Source organism: Oncorhynchus mykiss, chromosome 28 (genome assembly GCF_057628025.1).
Source record: "Oncorhynchus mykiss isolate SJ-2025 chromosome 28, ASM5762802v1, whole genome shotgun sequence".
NCBI lineage: Eukaryota > Metazoa > Chordata > Actinopteri > Salmoniformes > Salmonidae > Oncorhynchus > Oncorhynchus mykiss.
Genome location: NC_143049.1, coordinates 1,390,745 through 1,411,180, shown reverse-complemented (window position 1 = coordinate 1,411,180; position 20,436 = coordinate 1,390,745). Strand labels below are relative to the sequence as shown.

The following is a 20,436-nucleotide window of genomic DNA, read 5'->3' as shown; positions in this document are numbered from 1 at the left end:
CACTGTTCTTTCACAACAGAGTCTATGTCTGCTATGGTGACTTTAAATAGTACATATGCATGTTTTGTTCCCAAATTGGGTTATTTATTCAATGTTACATTTCTTTCAATTACGAAATGTGTTATAACAAGTTTGGCACATGGTGAAATAACCAACTCTTTCATTTCAGAATACACTTGATCTAAAAGGCTTGTAAAAATATCCTATCTGTCAAAATGTGTCAGGAATAATGTACAAAAACCTTAATAACATTAAGAGATGTGACCTCTACTCCTTATCCCTACCCTACCCTTTACCTCTTAACCCAATATAGGCCATGAGACTGCTACTAGAAGTCAAGGTGTGCTTGGTATTTACAAGTGGAGAGAGAAAAGGGCTTCATTCATCCCTCTGCATTGCGCGGTGCTTTAGTAGACAAGGCAGGGCCCTTTCACATCCTCTGGCCTCTGTCTTCACAGAGCCCTGTCAGCAAACACACCGCTACAGATCACACTGCCACAGTAGAGCAGCTTGCACTGTTTGGTTCTCTGTGTGTTTGGTTCTCTCTTAGCTTCAGGGCTTAGTATTTCAGCCAAGCCAAAATCTGCACACACTCATCTCCAATCATTACCAAGGTTGGGGTAAATTCCATTTAAATTCCAGTTAATTCAGAAAGTAAGCCAAATTTCAATTGCATATTTTACTTATTGAAATGCTTTGTAGAGAATTGGAATTTCAGCGTACTTCCTAAATTGTCTGGAATTGACCCCCAACCCTTCTCAGTACCAAGGTTTCCAGTCTCCATTCATCAGGTAAAATGAGACAATTTTAGTCTATACATACTGCAGTATTTACAAAGCAGCATAACAACATACCTCATTTCCCTCCTACACACTTTTTGTAACATATAGTTGGTATATTTATGATCAATTCCTTCCACAAAAATCTAACGGACACAAAGGTGCCCAATGTTTCATGCGACAAAAAGAATAGCCAGATGTGAACATATTTTTTATATTCTCACTCTTCACCATGTTTATTGTATCAACATTAACAAAAACAACTGGAATATTAACAGGTTTGAGCGTCATATAAACAACTTTTCATTACAATTTAAAATAAAACATGTCTTCATTCGCTCACACATGCATACACACTTACAAAGTGAATGGAAATATATTATTTAATTAATACTTAGCACATACAGGTCAGGCATTTGCAACGTATTAATTATGGCCACCAAGTGGTTACTCAACTGCATCTAACTATACAACTGCAGATCAAATATAAAAAATCTAAATAATATTATTCAAGCATAGTCTAATTCAAGCACAGTACTTTTTCCATTCCATTTTCAAGATCATGCTAAATAATACAAAAATATTCCTCTTCTTCAACGGATAATGTCATATCGATATAAATACATTGTCATGTAATAATGCTCAGTAAATGACTATGTTACAAAAGTTTTGGGTAAAAAAAATCCTCTTTTACAACTGATTTCCAAACATATAACACCCTAAATAACCCAAGGAACACATTAAGTTTCGAGGGGAATGCTGCACAATTTTATTAAAACGACTCCATCTACAACTGCAACAACTGGTTGAGATTGTTGTAGTTTACAGTACTTCAAGAGACAAGAGGAAAATACCTCAGAATCTTACATTCCAAGGCAAGATTTAACCCCTGTGGAGATAGGAAGAGAGAGATGAACATTAAGAAATATTTAGTGTCTCAAATCATATTTACAGTGTATTTGGAAAGTATTCAGACCCCTTCCCTTTTTCTACATTTTGTTAGGTTACATTTAAATTTATCAAATAAAATGTTCATCATCAATCTACACACAATGCCCCATAATGACAAAGAAAAAACAGATTTTTAGAAATGTATTTATTTATTTAAATGTATTTAAAAAAAACATATACCTTATTTAAATTAGTATTCAGACCCTTTGCTATGAGACTCTAGATTAAGCTCAGATGCATCTTGTTTCCATTGATCAATCTTGAGATGTTTCTACAACTTGATTCGAGTCCACCTGTGGTGAATTCAATTGATTGGACATGATTTGGAAAGCCACACACCTGCTATATAAGGTCCCACAGTTGACAATACATGTCAGAGCAAAAACCAAGCCGTGAGGTCGAAGGAATATTCCGTAGAGCTCCGAGACAGGATCATGTCGAGGCACAGATCTGGGAAAGGGGTACCAAAAAATCTCTGCAACATTGAAGGTCCCCAAGAACACAATGGTCTCCATCATTCTTAAATAGAAGAAGTTTGGAACTGGTCAGTGAGATGACCAAGAACCTGATGGTCACTCTGACAGAGCTGATGGTCACTCAGTTCCTCTGTGGAGATGGGAAAACCTTTCAGAAGGACAACCATCTCTGCTGCAGCCTCACCAATCAGGCCTTTATGGTAGAGTGGCCAGACGGAAGCCATTCCTCAGTAAAAGGCACGACAGCCCGCTTTGAGTTTTCCAAAAGGCACCTTGTCACGACTCCAACCAAAGGTGGGTCCCCTTCCCGTTCGGGTGGCGCTCGGCGGTCTGCCCGTTTCTTTGTGCGGGATTGATCATTGTAACCCTGGTGTTTGCTACAGACGAAAGTGTTTGTGTATTTAGTGCTAGACTGTTTTCGTTCCCTGTGTCTGGGGCATTTTGTTTGAGCACCCAAAAGTGGGGTGGCTGTGGTTAAAATGAGCACTTTATTGAACTATCTGCTTTCCTGCGCCTGATTTCACCCTCACGACACCCAGGACCTTACACACCCAAAGGACTCTCAGACCATGAGAAACAAGATTCTCTGGTCTGATAAAACCAAGATTGAACTCTTTGGCCTGAATGCCAATCGTCACGTCTGGAGGAACCCTGGCACCATCCATACTGTGAAGCATGGTGGTGGCAGCATCATGTTGTGGGGATGCTTCTCATCGGCAGGGACTGGGAGACTAGTCTGGATCAAGGGAAAGATGAACGGAGCAAAGAACAGAGAGATCCTTGATGAAAACCTGCTCCATAGTGCTCAGGACCTCAGACTGGAACGAAGGTTCACCTTCCAACAGGACAAAGACCCTAAGCAGACAGCCAAGACAACACAGTAGTCGCTTCAGGACAAGTCTCTGAATGTCCTTGAGTGGCCCAGCCAGAGCCTGGACTTGAACCCAATTTAAATTTCTGGAGAGACCTTTCAGGTCTGTACAGCGACACTCCCAATCCAACCTGACAGAGCTTGAGATGATCTGCAGAGAAGAATGGGAGAAACTCCCCAAGTACAGGTGTGTCAAGCTTGTAGCGTCATACCCAAGAAGACTTGAGGCTGTCATTGCTGCCAAAGGTGCTTCAACAAAGTACAAACAAAGAGTAAAGTGTCTGAATACTTAGGTGAATATGACATTTCAGTTGTTTCTTTTTAATACATTTTCAAGAATGTTTAAAAACCTGTTTTTGCTTTGTCATTATGGGGTATTGTGTGTAGATTGATGAGGAATTAAAAAAAACTATTTAATCCATTTTAGAATAATGCTGTAATGTAAAAAAAAATGTGGAGAAAGTCAAGGGGTCTGAATACTTTCCGGATGCACTGTATGCTATTATACTAATTGTAATGCTATTACAATTACGAAAAACATCTATATTTGACATTCAGACTCCATTTTCTGCACTTACAGTGCCTTGCGAAAGTATTCGCCCCCCTTGAACTTTGCGACCTTTTGCCACATTTCAGGCTTCAAACATAAAGATATAAAACTGTATTTTTTTGTGAAGAATCAACAACAAGTGGGACACAATTATGAAGTGGAACGACATTTATTGGATATTTCAAACTTTTTTAACAAATCAAAAACTGAAAAATTGGGCGTGCAAAATTATTCAGCCCCCTTAAGTTAATACTTTGTAGCGCCACATTTTGCTGCGATTACAGCTGTAAATCGCTTGGGGTATGTCTCTATCAGTTTTGCACATCGAGAGACTGAAATTTTTTCCCATTCCTCCTTGCAAAACAGCTCGAGCTCAGTGAGGTTGGATGGAGAGCATTTGTGAACAGCAGTTTTCAGTTCTTTCCACAGATTCTCGATTGGATTCAGGTCTGGACTTTGACTTGGCCATTCTAACAGCTGGATATGTTTATTTTTGAACCATTCCATTGTAGATTTTGCTTTATGTTTTGGATTATTGTCTTGTTGGAAGACAAATCTCCGTCCCAGTCTCAGGTCTTTTGCAGACTCCATCAGGTTTTCTTCCAGAATGGTCCTGTATTTGGCTCCATCCATCTTCCCATCAATTTTAACCATCTTCTCTGTCCCTGCTGAAGAAAAGCAGGCCCAAACCATGATGCTGCCACCACCATGTTTGACAGTGGGGATGGTGTGTTCAGGGTGATGAGCTGTGTTGCTTTTACGGCAAAAAGCAACACAGCTTTTTGGCGTAAAGTGGCGTTTGCATTGCTGCCAAAAAGTTCAATTTTGGTTTCATCTGACCAGAGCACCTTCTTCCACATGTTTGGTGTGTCTCCCAGGTGGCTTGTGGCAAACTTTAAACAACACTTTTTATGGATATCTTTAAGAAATGGCTTTCTTCTTGCCACTCTTCCATAAAGGCCAGATTTGTGCAATATACGACTGATTGTTGTCCTATGGACAGAGTCTCCCACCTCAGCTGTGGATCTCTGCAGTTCATCCAGAGTGATCATGGGCCTCTTGGCTGCATCTCTGATCAGTCTTCTCCTTGTATGAGCTGAAAGTTTAGAGGGACGGCCAGGTCTTGGTAGATTTGCAGTGGTCTGATACTCCTTCCATTTCAACATTATCGCTTGCACAGTGCTCCTTGGGATGTTTAAAGCTTGGGAAATCTTTTTGTATCCAAATCCGGCTTTAAACTTCTTCACAACAGTATCTCGGACCTGGGGCCGAATATTTTCGCAAGGCACTGTACATGCCCTTTGGGATGGTAAAAACTATGCAGGGCTGAGACCTTGATATATATCACATCATGGCCAATCACAGAGAATATATGATTACATTGGCCAATCACAGAGAATCTTACCTGGTTAGCCGACAGTTCCGTGTTTGAACCTGAGTACCTGTGTATGTGACATCACATCTCACCACGTTGTTGGAATAGTCTGACTCTTGCACATGATAACTGGGGTTGACTGTGACCTAAGAAAATAAAGATTTGGGTGAACAACACTGCTTCTGTGAGATGGCCAAAGCACATACAGATCGGACTAGGCTAAAAAAAATGCATTTAAAGTGAATCATTACCAAACAGAGAGTTCCTGTTGTAAGCTTTAGACAAATCAAATCAAATGTTTTATTTGTCACATGCGATCCAGACACAATAATCATATAATGTAGTTACCCTCAGGACGTAGTTTCCTGTAGGAACATCAGTGATGTCGATCCACTGACAGTCAATATTCGCAGCATATGTATCATGACATCCTGGACTCAGCCCCTGTTCAACACAAAACACAGTTAGAGCAAAATGTGGATCATATTCACCTTTTGTTACATCAGTAGGGGCCCTAAGCACTTTGTGCAGTACCCGTACCATACGTACCTGTGTATGGGCTGCAATTGTGGATTCACAAAATGGTATGATGTTGTGTTTGTAGTGCAGTACTCACCTGTGTATGTGCTGTGCATGCGTAGCGGCGTCTGAATCCAGCATCACAGCCGGTGTCCTCCAGACAAAAACTGGCCTTGTGTCCCTCTGCCACCTTCCTTCCTGTTGTGACCTCCAGCAGATCATAGTTACTGAAGGCATCCATACTGTGGTAGTGTCTAGGGCAGGAGAAAGGAGGGAGTTTTTACATACCGTATATACCATCGTTGTGCAGTAAAACCATGAAAAGTAGTGCACCTAAGCTGAAATCTGGTGTTTGGAGGGTGTTTGAATGTAAACCCAATGTAACTGTTATGATACGCAGAATGTATTTCAAAACAGAATGGATGTACTCTGAAACACCCAAAGTGGGTCTTCTTATTTTTAAGAAAGTGTTGTGAAAACACTATTTGGTGTTTCAGTTCATGTAAAAGGCAGGATCAAAACAAAAACAAAATATTTTGTCAGACTGTATCTCTCATTCAATCATTTATGCTATTGGTTTATAACACACATATTGATTGATGATTTTCATTCAATATTTTGATTAACATTTTAAAGAAGACACTGGGTCTCCTGCTTGTCAAAACACCGCCCGAGTCCAATCAGCCAGTCTTCAGGACAAAATAGTTGTGCTTAACCACCCTTGTTACACTGAGCACATGGGGCCTGATTCAAACTTGAGATAAGTAGACTTAACATGGGCTCAATGAAATATGGATTTAAGCCCATGTTAGATCAACTTATCTTAGGGCCTGGGGGTGAAATTACACCTTTTTTTCTGTGCTTTGTTTAGACATATTAAGAACAGGAGGAGAATGAAAAGGAGTGAAAGTTGGACAGGCGGAAGTGGGAATTTAACCCTGACTGCTGGGGGAGTAAGACAACAGCTTTCTTTGGAATTTGATCCCCCCATCCACACAGCCACGTACTCTGTGAGGAACTTAGGCCCCAATATCAGAACCAAAATGTGAACTTCAAACATTGTGCTGCCGTACTATTCAGAATTCACCCAGTCTGATGCATGGAGGTGGACAGAGGGCATGCATGGCAGGTGTGACCTCTAGCAAACTGTATGGTCAAGTATAAAGACGGCCCTTCAAAAACTCAGACAGGTGAGAGCACACCAAACACGCAGATGAAACTCTCCAAAACAATCTAAGAAAGTATGTAAATGAAAATGTGACTACAAAATGTTAGCACTAGTGATGGGAAAGTGAGGCTTTTTGAAGGCTCCGGCACTTTCACCAAATTGTGACGAAAAAACTGGTCATTACTCTGAACTTCATTATCTGTTCACAATGCACATTAGTGACATCTGCTGGTCAGCAATAAATAGCAGCATGTGATTATCAGAGACACTTTTTTCTCCTCTGTTTTCATGAAAACTCCTTCACTTAGGGCCCCCAAAAGGCTAGGACTGGCTCTGATTGCATGTGTCGGTATGGATTTGGGTACGTAGACCCGTGAGCCACTGTGACACCACATGATGAGTTCGGATTTTGTGGCTCCCACCCCCATCAAACTTGCCCATCCCGGCATTAGCATAATGGTTGACTGGTAGATCATATTGAGCCATGGGCTGGTTTGTATATGTGCTAACAAGTTTTGTATAAATACTACTGCTAACATTAGCAGTCATTAGGCAGGTTTCTATTGACCCAGGTTTATTCGACAAAATAAATAAATAATGATTGCTGAATCATTTTGAAGGTACGCGGGGAATGTGATGTCATCACATTACTCTAAAGCTCCACTCCACATTTAATTTGAAATGCATACTGCTTTCTAAATCTATTTGTCCACTATAAAAATGTTTCTTTTCAGGACAAGGTTTGTCAAGACTTCGAGAATGCCTGAACTGCTTCACCTTGCTTTTCTGGTTGGCTGTATGCAAGTTTCATCATCCAATTATTTCAGATTTACAGTTGTGTAGGTTTCACCATTGTACGGGCCCTGGCGATATGTTGGCACATGATAATGATTAGGATATGGCAAATATTTGTCAAATCTTACATTCTTTCCATGTTGGCTTTTGCGGATTATCTGAGACATGATAGGTGGGAGGGCTTACAGGATCTCGGGAATGTATTAATTAATGCGCAAATAGTCTAAGTGGATAATGGAAATACTCCAAACACTTTTTTCTTTATTCAACACACTTTTTTTGGGGTGTGACACCATTAAGCCCAACAGTTTTTATTCGACACAAGACAATTCAATGGAAACGCACCATAGCAGGCAATTGTCGTATCTGTTTGTCAACTTTCTAAATGTCGACAAAAAATGATTGTAAAAGTTAATGGAAACATAGCTAACGCATGTATTTATTTTCCATGAATGTTAAATATAATGTCATATCTACGGTGATTTTGAAGAATATTCAGGAATACATGCTTACACCTACAATGATTAAGAAACTACACAAGACAAACAAAACTATCACAGATATCACAAAAAATACAGCAGCAGATTGTTACATTCACACACAGGTTATTCCCCTAACAGCACAAGAACTTGTATTGCCTGTCAGGAGTGACTAATTCCTATGGAATGAGGGAGACCTGAGACAAATGGAGCTAGTTCTTTCTACTTCCTATATGCAATTTACTTGGATTTACTTACTGGTGACAGCTGTGCCATTCCCACTGGTGTCTTGGTTTGACCGGAAGGAAGTCAGTTGTGCCTTGGTTCTTGACCTTCTGGGGGAAGCGGAGCAGTACTCTGTAGTCTATGTCCCTGGCTGTGCTCGCTGACCTGGGAGAGATCACATATGGAAAGATACATTAACTGTCATTAACTGTCATCCTATCAGATCAAAATTAGTACATTTGACGTGTATTGGCTGTAGAAAACAACAGTAGCTAAGTGAGATCCTCTTTGCTGCTTATTGAGTCACAAATTACCAGTCTGAAGGCATCATTTATATTAACCACAAATAACAGCAGGAATTTAAGAGACAATGGGATAATGTTGATTTTTTTCTGAAAGTGTATGTATTGTGGATTAAGAGATAAACATAACATATAATATAAAATAAATTACACACAAAGCCAGTTGCATAGGCACTTATAACTTACCTCGCCAAACAGTTCTCCTCAGCTGCACAGCGCAGCGAGTACATCTGCATCCGCTGGATGTAGGCACCAGCCTGGATGGAATACGGGTCTGGGACGAGGTCTGGGAGCCCTTGGGAATGATATAAGGCATTAAATATGGCTTTATAATCGCTTATAATGATTGCACAAGGAACATTTAAAATTCTACACGTGCGACAATTAGCATACTCACCATTCTGGAAATATCTGGTTCCGTATCCAGTGCCAGGAGATGGCACCGGGGGACGCCGCGTGCGCACTACCGGAGTTCTGCCTCTGGAGGGGTACATGTTGTAGAAAACGGAATTCCGGTGGTTTTTAAAAGGGTTCCTAGGGTCGTCCGAGACCATGTCCTCGCCGTTACTCGCTGCCTCGATCGACGTCTCAGCACTGTTATCGGGTCTGGGTAGTGGAGGAGCATTGGGGACGACATAACCTGAGTTGGAATGTTCCATTTGTGCGGTTTGCCTGGAGATAGATGCTTCCGGCTCAGCGCGTATCTGTTGGTATTCTCCACCCGGAACAAGCACTGCCTCGCTTCCCCGGGGTGGAGAGGCATGAACCCCCGAGCGAGCATCCCCGGTAGCATCCTGAGTGACTGGCGTTCTTCTCCTCGGTATTCCGCTACCGGAGAACTCGGGGAGCAGCGTGGGGACTGATGCGTTGACTCGGTATGTGTACTCTGGAGAGTAGCGCCGTGCGCCAGGGGACCCCGCCACTCCCGCTCGGTATGGAACCGGAGGTTGCTGTCTGGCGCCTGAGTGCCGCCGAGCATTGGGCACCACGTACTGCTCATTGTCATGTCCTAGAGCTACAGATCCAGGATCTAGAACATTGTTGGTTTGGTCCCGTAAATGTTCTGCGCCTAAATTCGATTCCACTCGTCCAGATCTTATGTGAGCCACTCTGCCTTTCCGCGTTCCAGGCTGCGTCTGGCCGGTGCCATCCCTCCTAGTGCTCACGTATACCGTGGACTGGCTCCTTGGGCGCGCCAGTGGTTGATACTCTGACCCGGTGCTCATTAGACTGTACACCTGACCGTTATTCTTCCACTGAATCCTCTGCCGCCAAGGCCCCACTCGCTCACGCGATGGCTGCTGCTGTCCAGTAATAAGATGAGCCAGTCCTTGGAGGAGGTAAAATAGTAAAACCGACCATTTCGCCATAACTGTTAATTTAAACGTACTAACCCCACTCTAAAACCCACTACGACATTAAACAATAGGCCTTCTCTGTGACATGTAGGCCTATTTTGCAGAGAATAGGTTAATTAAGGTGTGTGTGTGGAGTAGATCAAAGTTCTGAGGAGGAGCGCGCGCACTATCCGTTTTAATGAGTAGGCCTACGCAATATAGCCTGGCAGTTTTCTCTGCGTGCGGCGCTATTGACAGTTGGAGAGAACAGGAAAATTGGAATTCTCAGACATTTTATGAAAACGGGCTAGTTTATTTACGCATGCACAGAAAGCCTGAGGTTCGAGAGAAACGCTTTAACTCTTTCCTCCCTGTGAAGTGCAGTTACACAAGACTTGTACTGTACTGTAGCTTACATAAGCATTGAGTTTACTCAGCGAACTTTACGCAGTGGTGTCGTTTGGGGTCATCTAAATAGTATCGTCATTTTTTTGTGTTTCTCATTATCAATTTGGGCAATACTTCAATAAAATGGATACAAATACAAGAACGTGTTTTATGTGTCACTGGTTTCCGCATTTTAGTACATTTGGCAAATGTTTTTCGTAAAAATGATCAAATAGCTAGCTACCCATTATAAGAAAGAAGAAGGACAACATAAACGTTTGTAATTATTGTCCCTCTCTTCTAAAGTAAGAAATATAAATTGTTCAATCTCATTACCACATGCTAAATAATGAAAATTGCTTGAGGAGAGACTAGGCCTATCTATTAAATGACTACTTCCTTGCTTTTATACACTATACCTTTCTTCAGTGAATATTGGTTGTTCAATCATAAAATAGGCCTAGCCAACTTGTCTACATATATTTAATTGTGAACAACACAGTGGGCTAATATACATATCCAAGTGCTGACATTTCTAAACCCTCTCTCATCCCTCTGTCTGTCTGTACGGACGAACAAGCCCTGGTATAGGAGAGCAGGCCATGGGGTGGCAGTGTAAATCTGTGTTTGAGATACTTGTCAGGACATGCTGTCACAGAGTTTCTGTTAGGCTAGTTGCATTGAAACATTATCACAATTCGACCGTGGACATTCCATATTGCTATTCATAATACAGCGTCTAATGACACATGAAGTTAATATTGAAATAGAATCAAATCAATCACACATATTCTGTTCATTTTGTTTGAGGCAGACATACTCACTACAATGATACAGTTGATACTGGGGTCTGTGGACACATTCTTATGTGGAAAATATTTTCATATGGTAGGCTACATCAGATCAATTGAATCGAATATCTCCTACAAAATGTGATTATTGGTCAGTTGGCACCTTGGAGAGACCAGGAGAAGTCAGTGCGTGAACACATGCGTAAGGGCATTTTATAGGCTGCTGGCCCAATAGCATGCTTTCTGGCAAAATAAATCTGTTGCAAAATGTGCAGCTGAGGAGAACAGTTTGGCAAGGTAAGCTGTAGGTGTCCATGCAACTGGCTTTGTGCGCTGTTTTTTCACAGTATATGTTCTTTATATATCTTCATCCACAATTCATACATTTTCAGAAATAATTCCTGCATTATCCCATTGTCTTGTAGATTCCGAGTGTTTAATAGTCACATGTACAGGGTTGCAGGTATGATTGCAGGGTACAGTGAACATCTTAGGATCGGAACTCCAACATGCAGGACTTAAGTTAAATCAAATAATGAAAATATCAATTTAAAAAAGTGCACTATATACATCATAACAACTGCAGCAGTGGTTAATGAAAAAAATGGCCATTGGGGTGGAGGCAGAATAAAGACTGTTGGAGGGGGGGGGGGGGGGGGTGACCATAAGGGAAGCAGCATGACCAGTGAGGGGGTGTGGTGACCAAGATAAATAAAAAATAATGTTGTTGGGGTGGGGGCAGAGTAAAAGTCCAGTGGGGGGATATCCATATGGAGAGCAGCAGGTAAGGTAAGTGAACGTTGAGGGGGTGGGGTGGAGGGGGGTGTCCGTAGGGGGGGTAGCAGAGGAGGGGGGGTAGCAGACCAGTGGTGGCTAATCAGCAGCCTGATGGTCTGAAAATAGAAGCTATTGGCCAGTCTTTCAGTTTTTGCCATGATGCTTCTGTGCTGCCCGTGTCTGAGTGATCAAAGCTGGGAGAACAGGACATGGTTCAAATGGGGACAGGACGAATTTCTGCATTATCCTGATTTTTAAGAATCGCTGTCATGCCTTCTTCACCACTGTGTCCGTGTGGTTAGACCATTTCAACTTCTCTGAGATATGTATGCGAATTTGAAGTTATTGACCATCTCTTCGGCCAACACTATCACACTCAATTCGTGCAAATATGTACAAAAAGTATTTCAGCAGATTTCGTGCATTTTTGTGTGGCTTAATTCATGTGAAAAGACACGCATTTCTGTGTGACTTCATTTATGGGAAACTACATTTTTGTGAGGTAAACTTCAGAACAATCTTTTTGAAAGTTATTATAGCAATGCATGATGGGCAATGGTGTTCTACACTGCCTTTTGTTATGTTTATTTATTTATTTATTAATGCCAATACTGTTTTCTATGCTTGTTTTCGCTTAATACTTTGGGATACTGGTGCACTTGTAGTCAGAAAGGCCGTTTTTTCGTGTAGGTAACAGTAGGCCTACATGATTTTCTTCATAACACATTTCATATTTTGTCGTACCTAGATTGCACCATTTTCTTCTTAATGCATTTAACACAAGGCTCCACTTTTTCATGTACATTACACAATTTCTTTCAAATGAATTTTATACAAGGCTATGTCGAATTTTATGAGGGTTGCCAGATCTGAGAAAAATATTTTTTTTTATTAAACATTTTTGTGGGTATTGTTAAAAGTTGGGGAATGGGGATACACTTTTATGATGGGAAATTATAATACACACCATAATACACACACACAAACACTTACACACACTCACTTTGTTTGTAATATATTCATTTTATAGCCAACTCTTGATTTTTGTACGAATAGTTTTTTAAATCAAATATTTGTATCTAGTTGTCACATATTTATTATCTTTGTAGTTTGCATGCTTCAATAATGACTAACAGGGTTAAATAGTTGTAAATCTCTGCTTGAGTTAGCTTTTGGTATATTTGGCATTTTAATACATATTCTGTATTTCCACTGAAGAAAGCAGTAAGTAATCAACACACTAATGTAAATAAATGGACACTACCTTTTATAAAGCGGAAATTGTTCTCCGTAAATACAGTACCAGTCAAAAGTTTGGACACACCTACTCATTCAAGGATTTTTCTTTATTTTTACTATTTCTACATTGTAGAATAACAGTGAAGACATCAAAACTATGAAATAACACACATGGAATCATGTAGTAACCAAAAAAGTGTTAAACAAATCAAAATATAGTTTAGATTTTAGATTCTTCAAAGTAGCCTTGATGACAGCTTTGAACACTTTTAGCATTCTCTATATCAGCTTCACCTGGAATGATTTTCCAACAGTCTTGAAGGAGGTCCCGATATAGGTGACCCGTTTTCAGGAAACTAGGCATATGTCGCAAGTCACGACATCACAGGAGAGCCGTTTGAACATAAAACAGTTTTTTTCAATAACAAACTTTTATTCCATCTGTAAATACAAATTAAGTTCTTAAATTATGAGCCTAGTTGGTTTAGCCAAAGAAAAAGGCAGGAACCTTCCCGCTAGCCATGATTGGCTGAGATAATGAGTGGGCTAGACATGCAGAGAGATGAGTTTCAGATTGGTCTGCGGTATAGCATCTTGTGTCTGTAAAATGAGCTGCTTGTTATGCATATATAATCCTTTCTACTGCAGTTTTTTCCGAAAGATATACCGTTAGCCATGGAGAACTGCAAATATGTTGCTACTGCTCTCAATAACATTGCTGCCTTCAATTTATCAGGCACTATCGACAAAGGTCAGTTGGAAAAAGTTGTGATGGACTACGTTCTGGAGGACGATCGTGCCATGCGGACTCTCTCTGACTCTGAAAATAAATCAGATGATGAGGAAATCCCTTATTTAGGTAAAAAGATTTTCATTGAAGAAGACATTGTAGAGTTTTCTGATGACAGTGACAGTGAGAGACAGAATAACAACAACAAAATCCAGAAAAACGCATGTCCAAAATTTTATAAATTGATTTGCATTTTAATGAGGGAAATAAGTATTTGACCCCTCTGCAAAACATGACTTAGTACTTGGTGGCAAAACGCTTGTTGGCAATCACAGAGGTCAGATGTTTCTTGTAGTTGGCCACCAGGTTTGCACACATCTCAGGAGGGATTTTGTCCCACTCCTCTTTGCAGATCTCCTCCAAATCATTAAGGTTGCGAGGCTGACGTTTGGCAACTCAAACCTTCAGCTCCCTCCAAAGATTTTCTATGGGATTAAGGTCTGGAGACTGGCTAGGCCACTCCGGGACCTTAATATGCTTCTTCTTGAGCCACTCCTATGTCGCCTTGGCTGTGTGTTTTGGGCCATTGTCATGCTGGAATACCCATCCACGACCCATTTTCAATGCCCTGGCTGAGGGAAGGAGGTTCTCACCCAAGATTTGATGCTACATGGCCCCGTCCATCGTCCCTTTGATACGGTGAAGTTGTCCTGTCCCCTTAGCAGAAGAACACCCCCAAAGCATAATGTTTCCACCTCCATGTTTGACGGTGGGGATGATGTTCTTGGGGTCATAGGCAGCATTCCTCCTCCTCCAAACACGGCGAGTTGAGTTGATGCCAAAGAGCTCCATTTTGGTCTCATCTGACCACAACACTTTCACCCAGTTGTCCTCTGAATCATTCAGATGTTCATTGGCAAACTTCAGACGGGCATGTATATGTGCTTTCTTGAGCAGGGGGACCTTGCGGGTGCTGCAGGAATTCAGTCCTTCATGGCGTAGTGTGTTACCAATTGTTTTCTTGGTGACTATGGTGCCAGCTGCCTTGAGATCATTGACAAGATCTGGGCTGATTCCTCACCGTTCTCATGATCATTGCAACTCCACGAGGTGAGATCTTGCATGGAGCCCAAGGCCGAGGGAGATTGACAGTTCTTTTGTGTTTCTTCCATTTGCAAATAATCGCACCAACTGTTGTCACCTTCTCACCAAGCTGCTTGGCAATGGTCTTGTAGCCCATTCCAGCCTTGTGTAGGTCTACAATCTTGTCCCTGACATCCTTGGAGAGCTCTTTGGTCTTGGCCATGGTGGAGAGTTTGGAATCTGATTGATTGATTGCTTCTGTGGACAGGTGTCTTTTATACAGGTAACACGCTGAGATTAGGAACACTCCCGTTAAGAGTGTGCTCCTAATCTCAGCTCGTTACCTGTATAAAAGACACCTGGGAGCCAGAACTCTTTCTGATTGAGAGGGGGTCAAATACTTATTTCCCTCATTAGAATGCAAATCAATTTATAACATTTTTGACTTGCGTTTTTCTGGATTTTGTTGTTGTTATTCTGTCTCTCACTGTTCAAATAAACCTACAATTAAAATTATAGACTGATAATGTTTTTGTCAGTGGGCAAACGTACAAAATCAGCAGGGGATCTAATACTTTTTTTCCCTCACTGTATGTGTGGTTACTGTAAATAATGCCTTTAATTGGTTATTTGTGACTCACTACGCAACATAAACAGGATTTCCCTTAGCTACTACTGTTTTGTACTGCTAAATAAACGCAAAACTTACTCATTTTGACAATTGCTCAATTTGAGCATCCCCCTCTTGACAGAGTTAATTTCCTGCAATTCTACACAATTTGCTGTGGGGCATAGCCAAAATGTTGCCGTTTTAATTCAAATTTTCTGCAATTCTACTCATTTTCCCAAGGGGTGGAGAGACAAACATGCTATTTTTAAATTATATCTGAGTGATAGTAACTAACAAAATCAATTGGGCCCCGGTCAGTAATTCGACCATGATTATTACAAGTTTGATAGTTGGCTAGACTAATTTACCAATCTAAAAAATGTCAGCTGACATTGACTTAATTGAATGATTGTCATTGACTGATACAATGAATATGAGGTTAAAGTGTAGACGGTCAGCTTCAATGTGAGGGTATTTTCATCCATAGACATTTTAGCAAATTTATTGAAAATGAAATACAGAAATATCTTTACATAAGTATTCACACCCCTGAGTCAATACTTTGTAAAAGCACCTTTGGCACCGATTACAGATGTGAGTCTTTTTGGGTAAGTCTCTATGTGCATTCCACTACCTAGATTGCCAATTTTTCTATTCATAATTTCTGAGGCTCTGTCAAATTTGTTGTATATCATTTCTAGACAACCATTTTCAGATCATGCCATAGATTTCCAAGTAGATTTTAAGTTAAAACTGTAACTCGGTCACTCGGGAACATTCACTGTCTTCTTGGTAAGCAATTCCCACATAGATTTGGCCTTGTGTTTTCGGTTATCTTCTTTTGCTGAAAGGTGTATTAACCTCCCAGTGTCTGGAGAAAAGCTGACTGAACCAGGTTTTCTTCTGGAATTTTCTTCACCCCACCCCCCCATTCGGTTTCTCTTTCATTCTGAAAAACTCCCCAGTCTTTAACGATTACAAGCACACCCATAACATAATGCTGCCACCACTATGCTTGAAAATATGGAGAGTAGTACTCAGTAATGTGTTGTGTTGGATTTTCCCCAAGAAAACACTTCGTATTCAGGACAAAAAGTTAATTGCTTTACCAATATTACATTAGTGCCATGTTGCAAATAAGATGCATGTTTTTTATTTTATTTTATTCTGTACATTTTTCCTTCTTATCACTCTGTCAATTAGGTAAATATTGTGGAGTAAGTACAATGTTGTTGATTCATCATCAGTTTTCTCTTATCACAGCCATTCAACTCTGTAACTTTTTTAAAGTCACCATTGGTCTCATGGTGAAATCCCTGAGTGGTTTCCTTCCACTCTGGCAAATTAGTCAGGAAGGACACCTGTATCTTTGTATCTAATAACTTCCCCATGCTGAAAGGGATATTCAATATCTGGCTTTTTTTATACCCATCTACCAATAGGTCCCCTTCTTTGCGAAGCATTGGAAAACCTCCCTGGTCTTTGTGGTTGAATCTGTGTTTGAAATTCACTGCGCGACTGAGGGACAGTGGTGGAAAAAGTACCCAATTGTCATACTTGAGTAAAAGTAAAGATACTTGAGTCAATTTCTATTGAGGTAAAAGTGAAAGTATTTGGTTATAAATATACTTAAGTATCAAAAGTACATGTAATTGCTAATATATACTTAAGTATCAAAAGTAAAAGTATAAATCATTTCAAATACCGTATAATAAGCAAACTATATGGCTCCAAACCATTTTCTTGTTTGAATTTTTATTTTACGGATAGCCAGGGGCATACTCCAACACTTAGACATTGATTATAAACAAACCATTTGTGTTTAGTGAGTCCACCAGATCTGATGCAGTAGGGTACTTTTGGGTGTCAAGGAAAATGTTTGGAGTAGAAAGTACATTATTTTCTTGAGGAATGTAGTGGAGTAAAAGTAAAAGTTGTCAAAACATATAAATAGTAAAGTACAGATACCCCCCAAAACTACTTAAGTAGTACTTTCAATAATTTTTTACTTAAGTACTTTACACCACTGCTGGGGGAACTTACAGACAATTGTATGTTTGGGGTACAGAGATGAAGTAGTCATTAAAAAATGATGTTAAACACTATTATTGCTCACAGAGGAAAGGGAAAGGGGAATACCTAATCAGTTGTATAACTGATTGCCTTAAACTGAAATGTCTTCCGCAATCAGAAAGGTGCCATCCACGAGAGTGAGTCCATGCACCTTATTATGTGACTTAAGCACATTTTCACTCCTGAACTTATTTAGGCTTGCCAAAACAAAGGGGTTGAATTCTTATTCACTCAAGATATTACAGATTCTAATTTTGTGTTCATTTGAAATAAAGTAGAAAAACATATTTCCATTTTGACATAATGGGGTATTGTACCTGTATGTAGGCCAATGACAATAAATCTCAATTTAATAAATGTTAAATTCAGACTGTGGAAAAAGTCACGGGGTGTGAGTTTAATCCTAGACACATGAAAAGTGGGATGTATACGGAGGGTACGTGGCAACAGAAGACGAACAGCAGAGGGGCGAATGATTTTAGAGATGGGGAAAGCAAACGACAGTGGCAGACAAATGTTCCTCTTGCTCCGGGAAGAGCGTGGGCTGATAACCCAGGGAACACTCGAAAGGTGAGAGCTGCGGTGGCAGAGCAGGGGAGGGTGTTGCGGGCGTATTCAACCCATGTTACTGGCTCCAGGTGGTGGGGTTGGCGGAGAAAAGGCAGCGAAGAGTTGTCTACAGGTCTGGATTTGCTCACTCTGACTGGCCGTTGGACTGAGGTGGAACCCAGAGGACAGGCTGGCCAACAACCCAATAAGTGTGCAGAACGCTTTCCAGAACCGGGACGAGAACTGAGGACCCTGGAGCTTGGGGAGAGGAATGAAATGGGCGGCTTTGGAAAACCAGTCCACCACTGACACCAGGGTACCATCCAAAAAACACTCATCTGCCCCAGAGTCAATGAGTACCCAGAGAGATTTTGACTGGTTCCCCAACAGCAGGATCGCATGGAAAGGGGTGTGAGTAAGGGGAGAGGAAAAGTTCTTCGCATGGCCCTCCAGAGTACTCACCCCTACCGGTGAGCCTGGAGAAGGACACGAAATGACCAGTAGTCCCGCAATACAGGCAACTCTTTGTGTGAATCCGGTGTAGACGTTATGCTGGTGACAGTCTAGCTCTGCCAAGTTGCATTGGCTCGGGAAGAGGTGAATCGGCAGACTTCGGAGACTCTCGGGAGAACTCGGGTAGCCTCGTGTCCTCTCGACAACGGAGACGTCGGGGACTTCCGGGATGCCTCGGAGGCAAGATGGAATCCTTGGGTGGGCGAGTGGAGTCGGACCTCTTCTCCTTCCTACATTCCCGTAGCCGCCCATCGATCCAAATGGTCAAGGCAAAGAGTGAGTCAAGATCTGTTGATAGTTCCCGGGATGCTAATTCGTCATTTACTTCCTCCGATAATCTGTGCAGGAATATATCGAACACCGCTTCTGGGTTCCAGGCACTCTCAGCTGCCAACGTGTGGAAATTCACAGCTTAGTCTGCGGGAGTCTTGCCGAAGCTAGAGTAACTTCTGGGCAGCCTCTCTCCTGGACAATGGAGAATCAAAAACCTTCTTCACCTCTGCCACGAACTCCTCCAGACTGAAGCATATGGCCAACTGTTGTTCCCACATGGCCGTAAACCAGGTTAGAGCCCTCCCGGACATCAGCGTGTTCAGGCACGCTATCTTTGTGCGGTCCAAGGGGAAGGAAGCGGGCTGCAGCTCGATGATGCGAGAACACTGCACAAGGTTCCCGACTTGCCAGCAAACCATTCCGGGGAGGTAAGTGGGGTTCTTGAGAAACCAGGGTGGCTAGGGAAGCCGTGCTGCTAACAGCTGGGTTTCTAAGGGCTGGGAGGTTACTGTCGTGGAAGGCTGCCTGACAGACAACGCACAGAATTTTCCCAGCAATATGTTCAATGCACAGTCATGGCGTTCGGCCAAGGACTGGAACCCTTCCATAAGCCCACAAAGCAACTCCTTGTGTCTTCCAATAGTGGCTCCTTGGGAGGAGACAGTGTTGTGGAGCTGGTCCGAGTCTGCTGGGTCTGTCATGGCCAGTTCGTACTATCACGCATCAGGAGAAGACCCAGATGCATACAGTTTCAAAGTAACAAAAGCTTATTACAATAACTGGGGGGCAGGCAACGACATGTCAAGGGCAGTCAGTAATCCAGAGCAGAGTCAGAAACGTACAGAACAGCAGTCGGTCTCAGGGTCAGGGCAGGCAGATATCAGTAATCCAGAGTGGTGTGAGAAGGTGCAGAACGACAGGCAGGCTCAGGGTCAGGGCAGGCAGAATGGTCAAAACTGGGAAAGCTAGAAAACAGGAACTAGAGAAAGACAGGAGCATGGGGAAAACGCCGTAGGCTTGACGAAACAAAACGAACTGGCAAAAGACAAACCGAGAACACAGGTATGAGATAAAGAGGAAGATGGGCAACACCTGGAGGGGGGTGGAGACAAGGACAAAGGACAAAGGCAGGTGAAACAGATCAGTTTTCTTAGAACTGCATTGTTGGTTAAGGGCTTGTGAGTAAGTATTTATCGGTAAGGTTTATTGTATTCTGTGCATGTGATGACTAACATTTGATTTGATATTGTCATTAAAACATTGTTGATTGGTTGACAAGATTAACTCTGCTCATTGGTCAACCATGCGTGGCAGCCACTCAAGACCTCAGCTTGTTTCATCTCGAGTGCCAAGCCTCTCACGGGAGCCAGCACCATGAACCGCTTGCTTGTGTTTTGCCGCCCGCCACCCTTCTCCCATTGAAGTCCATGACTGCCCATGTAGAGTATACAGCAGCAACTTGCCACGTGCCGCTTCGGCCGCCAAGACTGGCTTGCTTGTAGGCATGTTGACAGCATAGAGCAACACGTTTAGTTGTGCATCAAAAATGTTGCCTAGTTTGTATGACGGTCTGGTTATTAAATG

The 20,436-nt window shown here is 41.8% G+C and overlaps 2 protein-coding genes across 3 annotated transcripts in view; one reads left to right on the top strand and one right to left on the bottom strand.

Moving 5' to 3' along the window:
• The window catches only part of LOC110508306 (uncharacterized), a 101,639-nt gene that overhangs the window by 39,423 nt on the left and 41,780 nt on the right, over positions 1-20,436 (top strand). The gene's annotated exons all lie outside the window — the stretch shown is intronic.
• On the bottom strand, positions 988-10,365 carry LOC110508305 (protein-lysine 6-oxidase). The gene is made up of 7 exons (XM_021588719.3): positions 8,888-10,365; positions 8,677-8,785; positions 8,222-8,353; positions 5,619-5,775; positions 5,351-5,446; positions 5,033-5,148; positions 988-1,668 (listed from the first exon to the last, which is right to left on the bottom strand). Exons 1-7 carry the CDS (start codon positions 9,858-9,860, stop codon positions 1,662-1,664), a joined length of 1,590 nt encoding a protein of 529 aa, XP_021444394.1. The 5' UTR covers positions 9,861-10,365; the 3' UTR covers positions 988-1,661.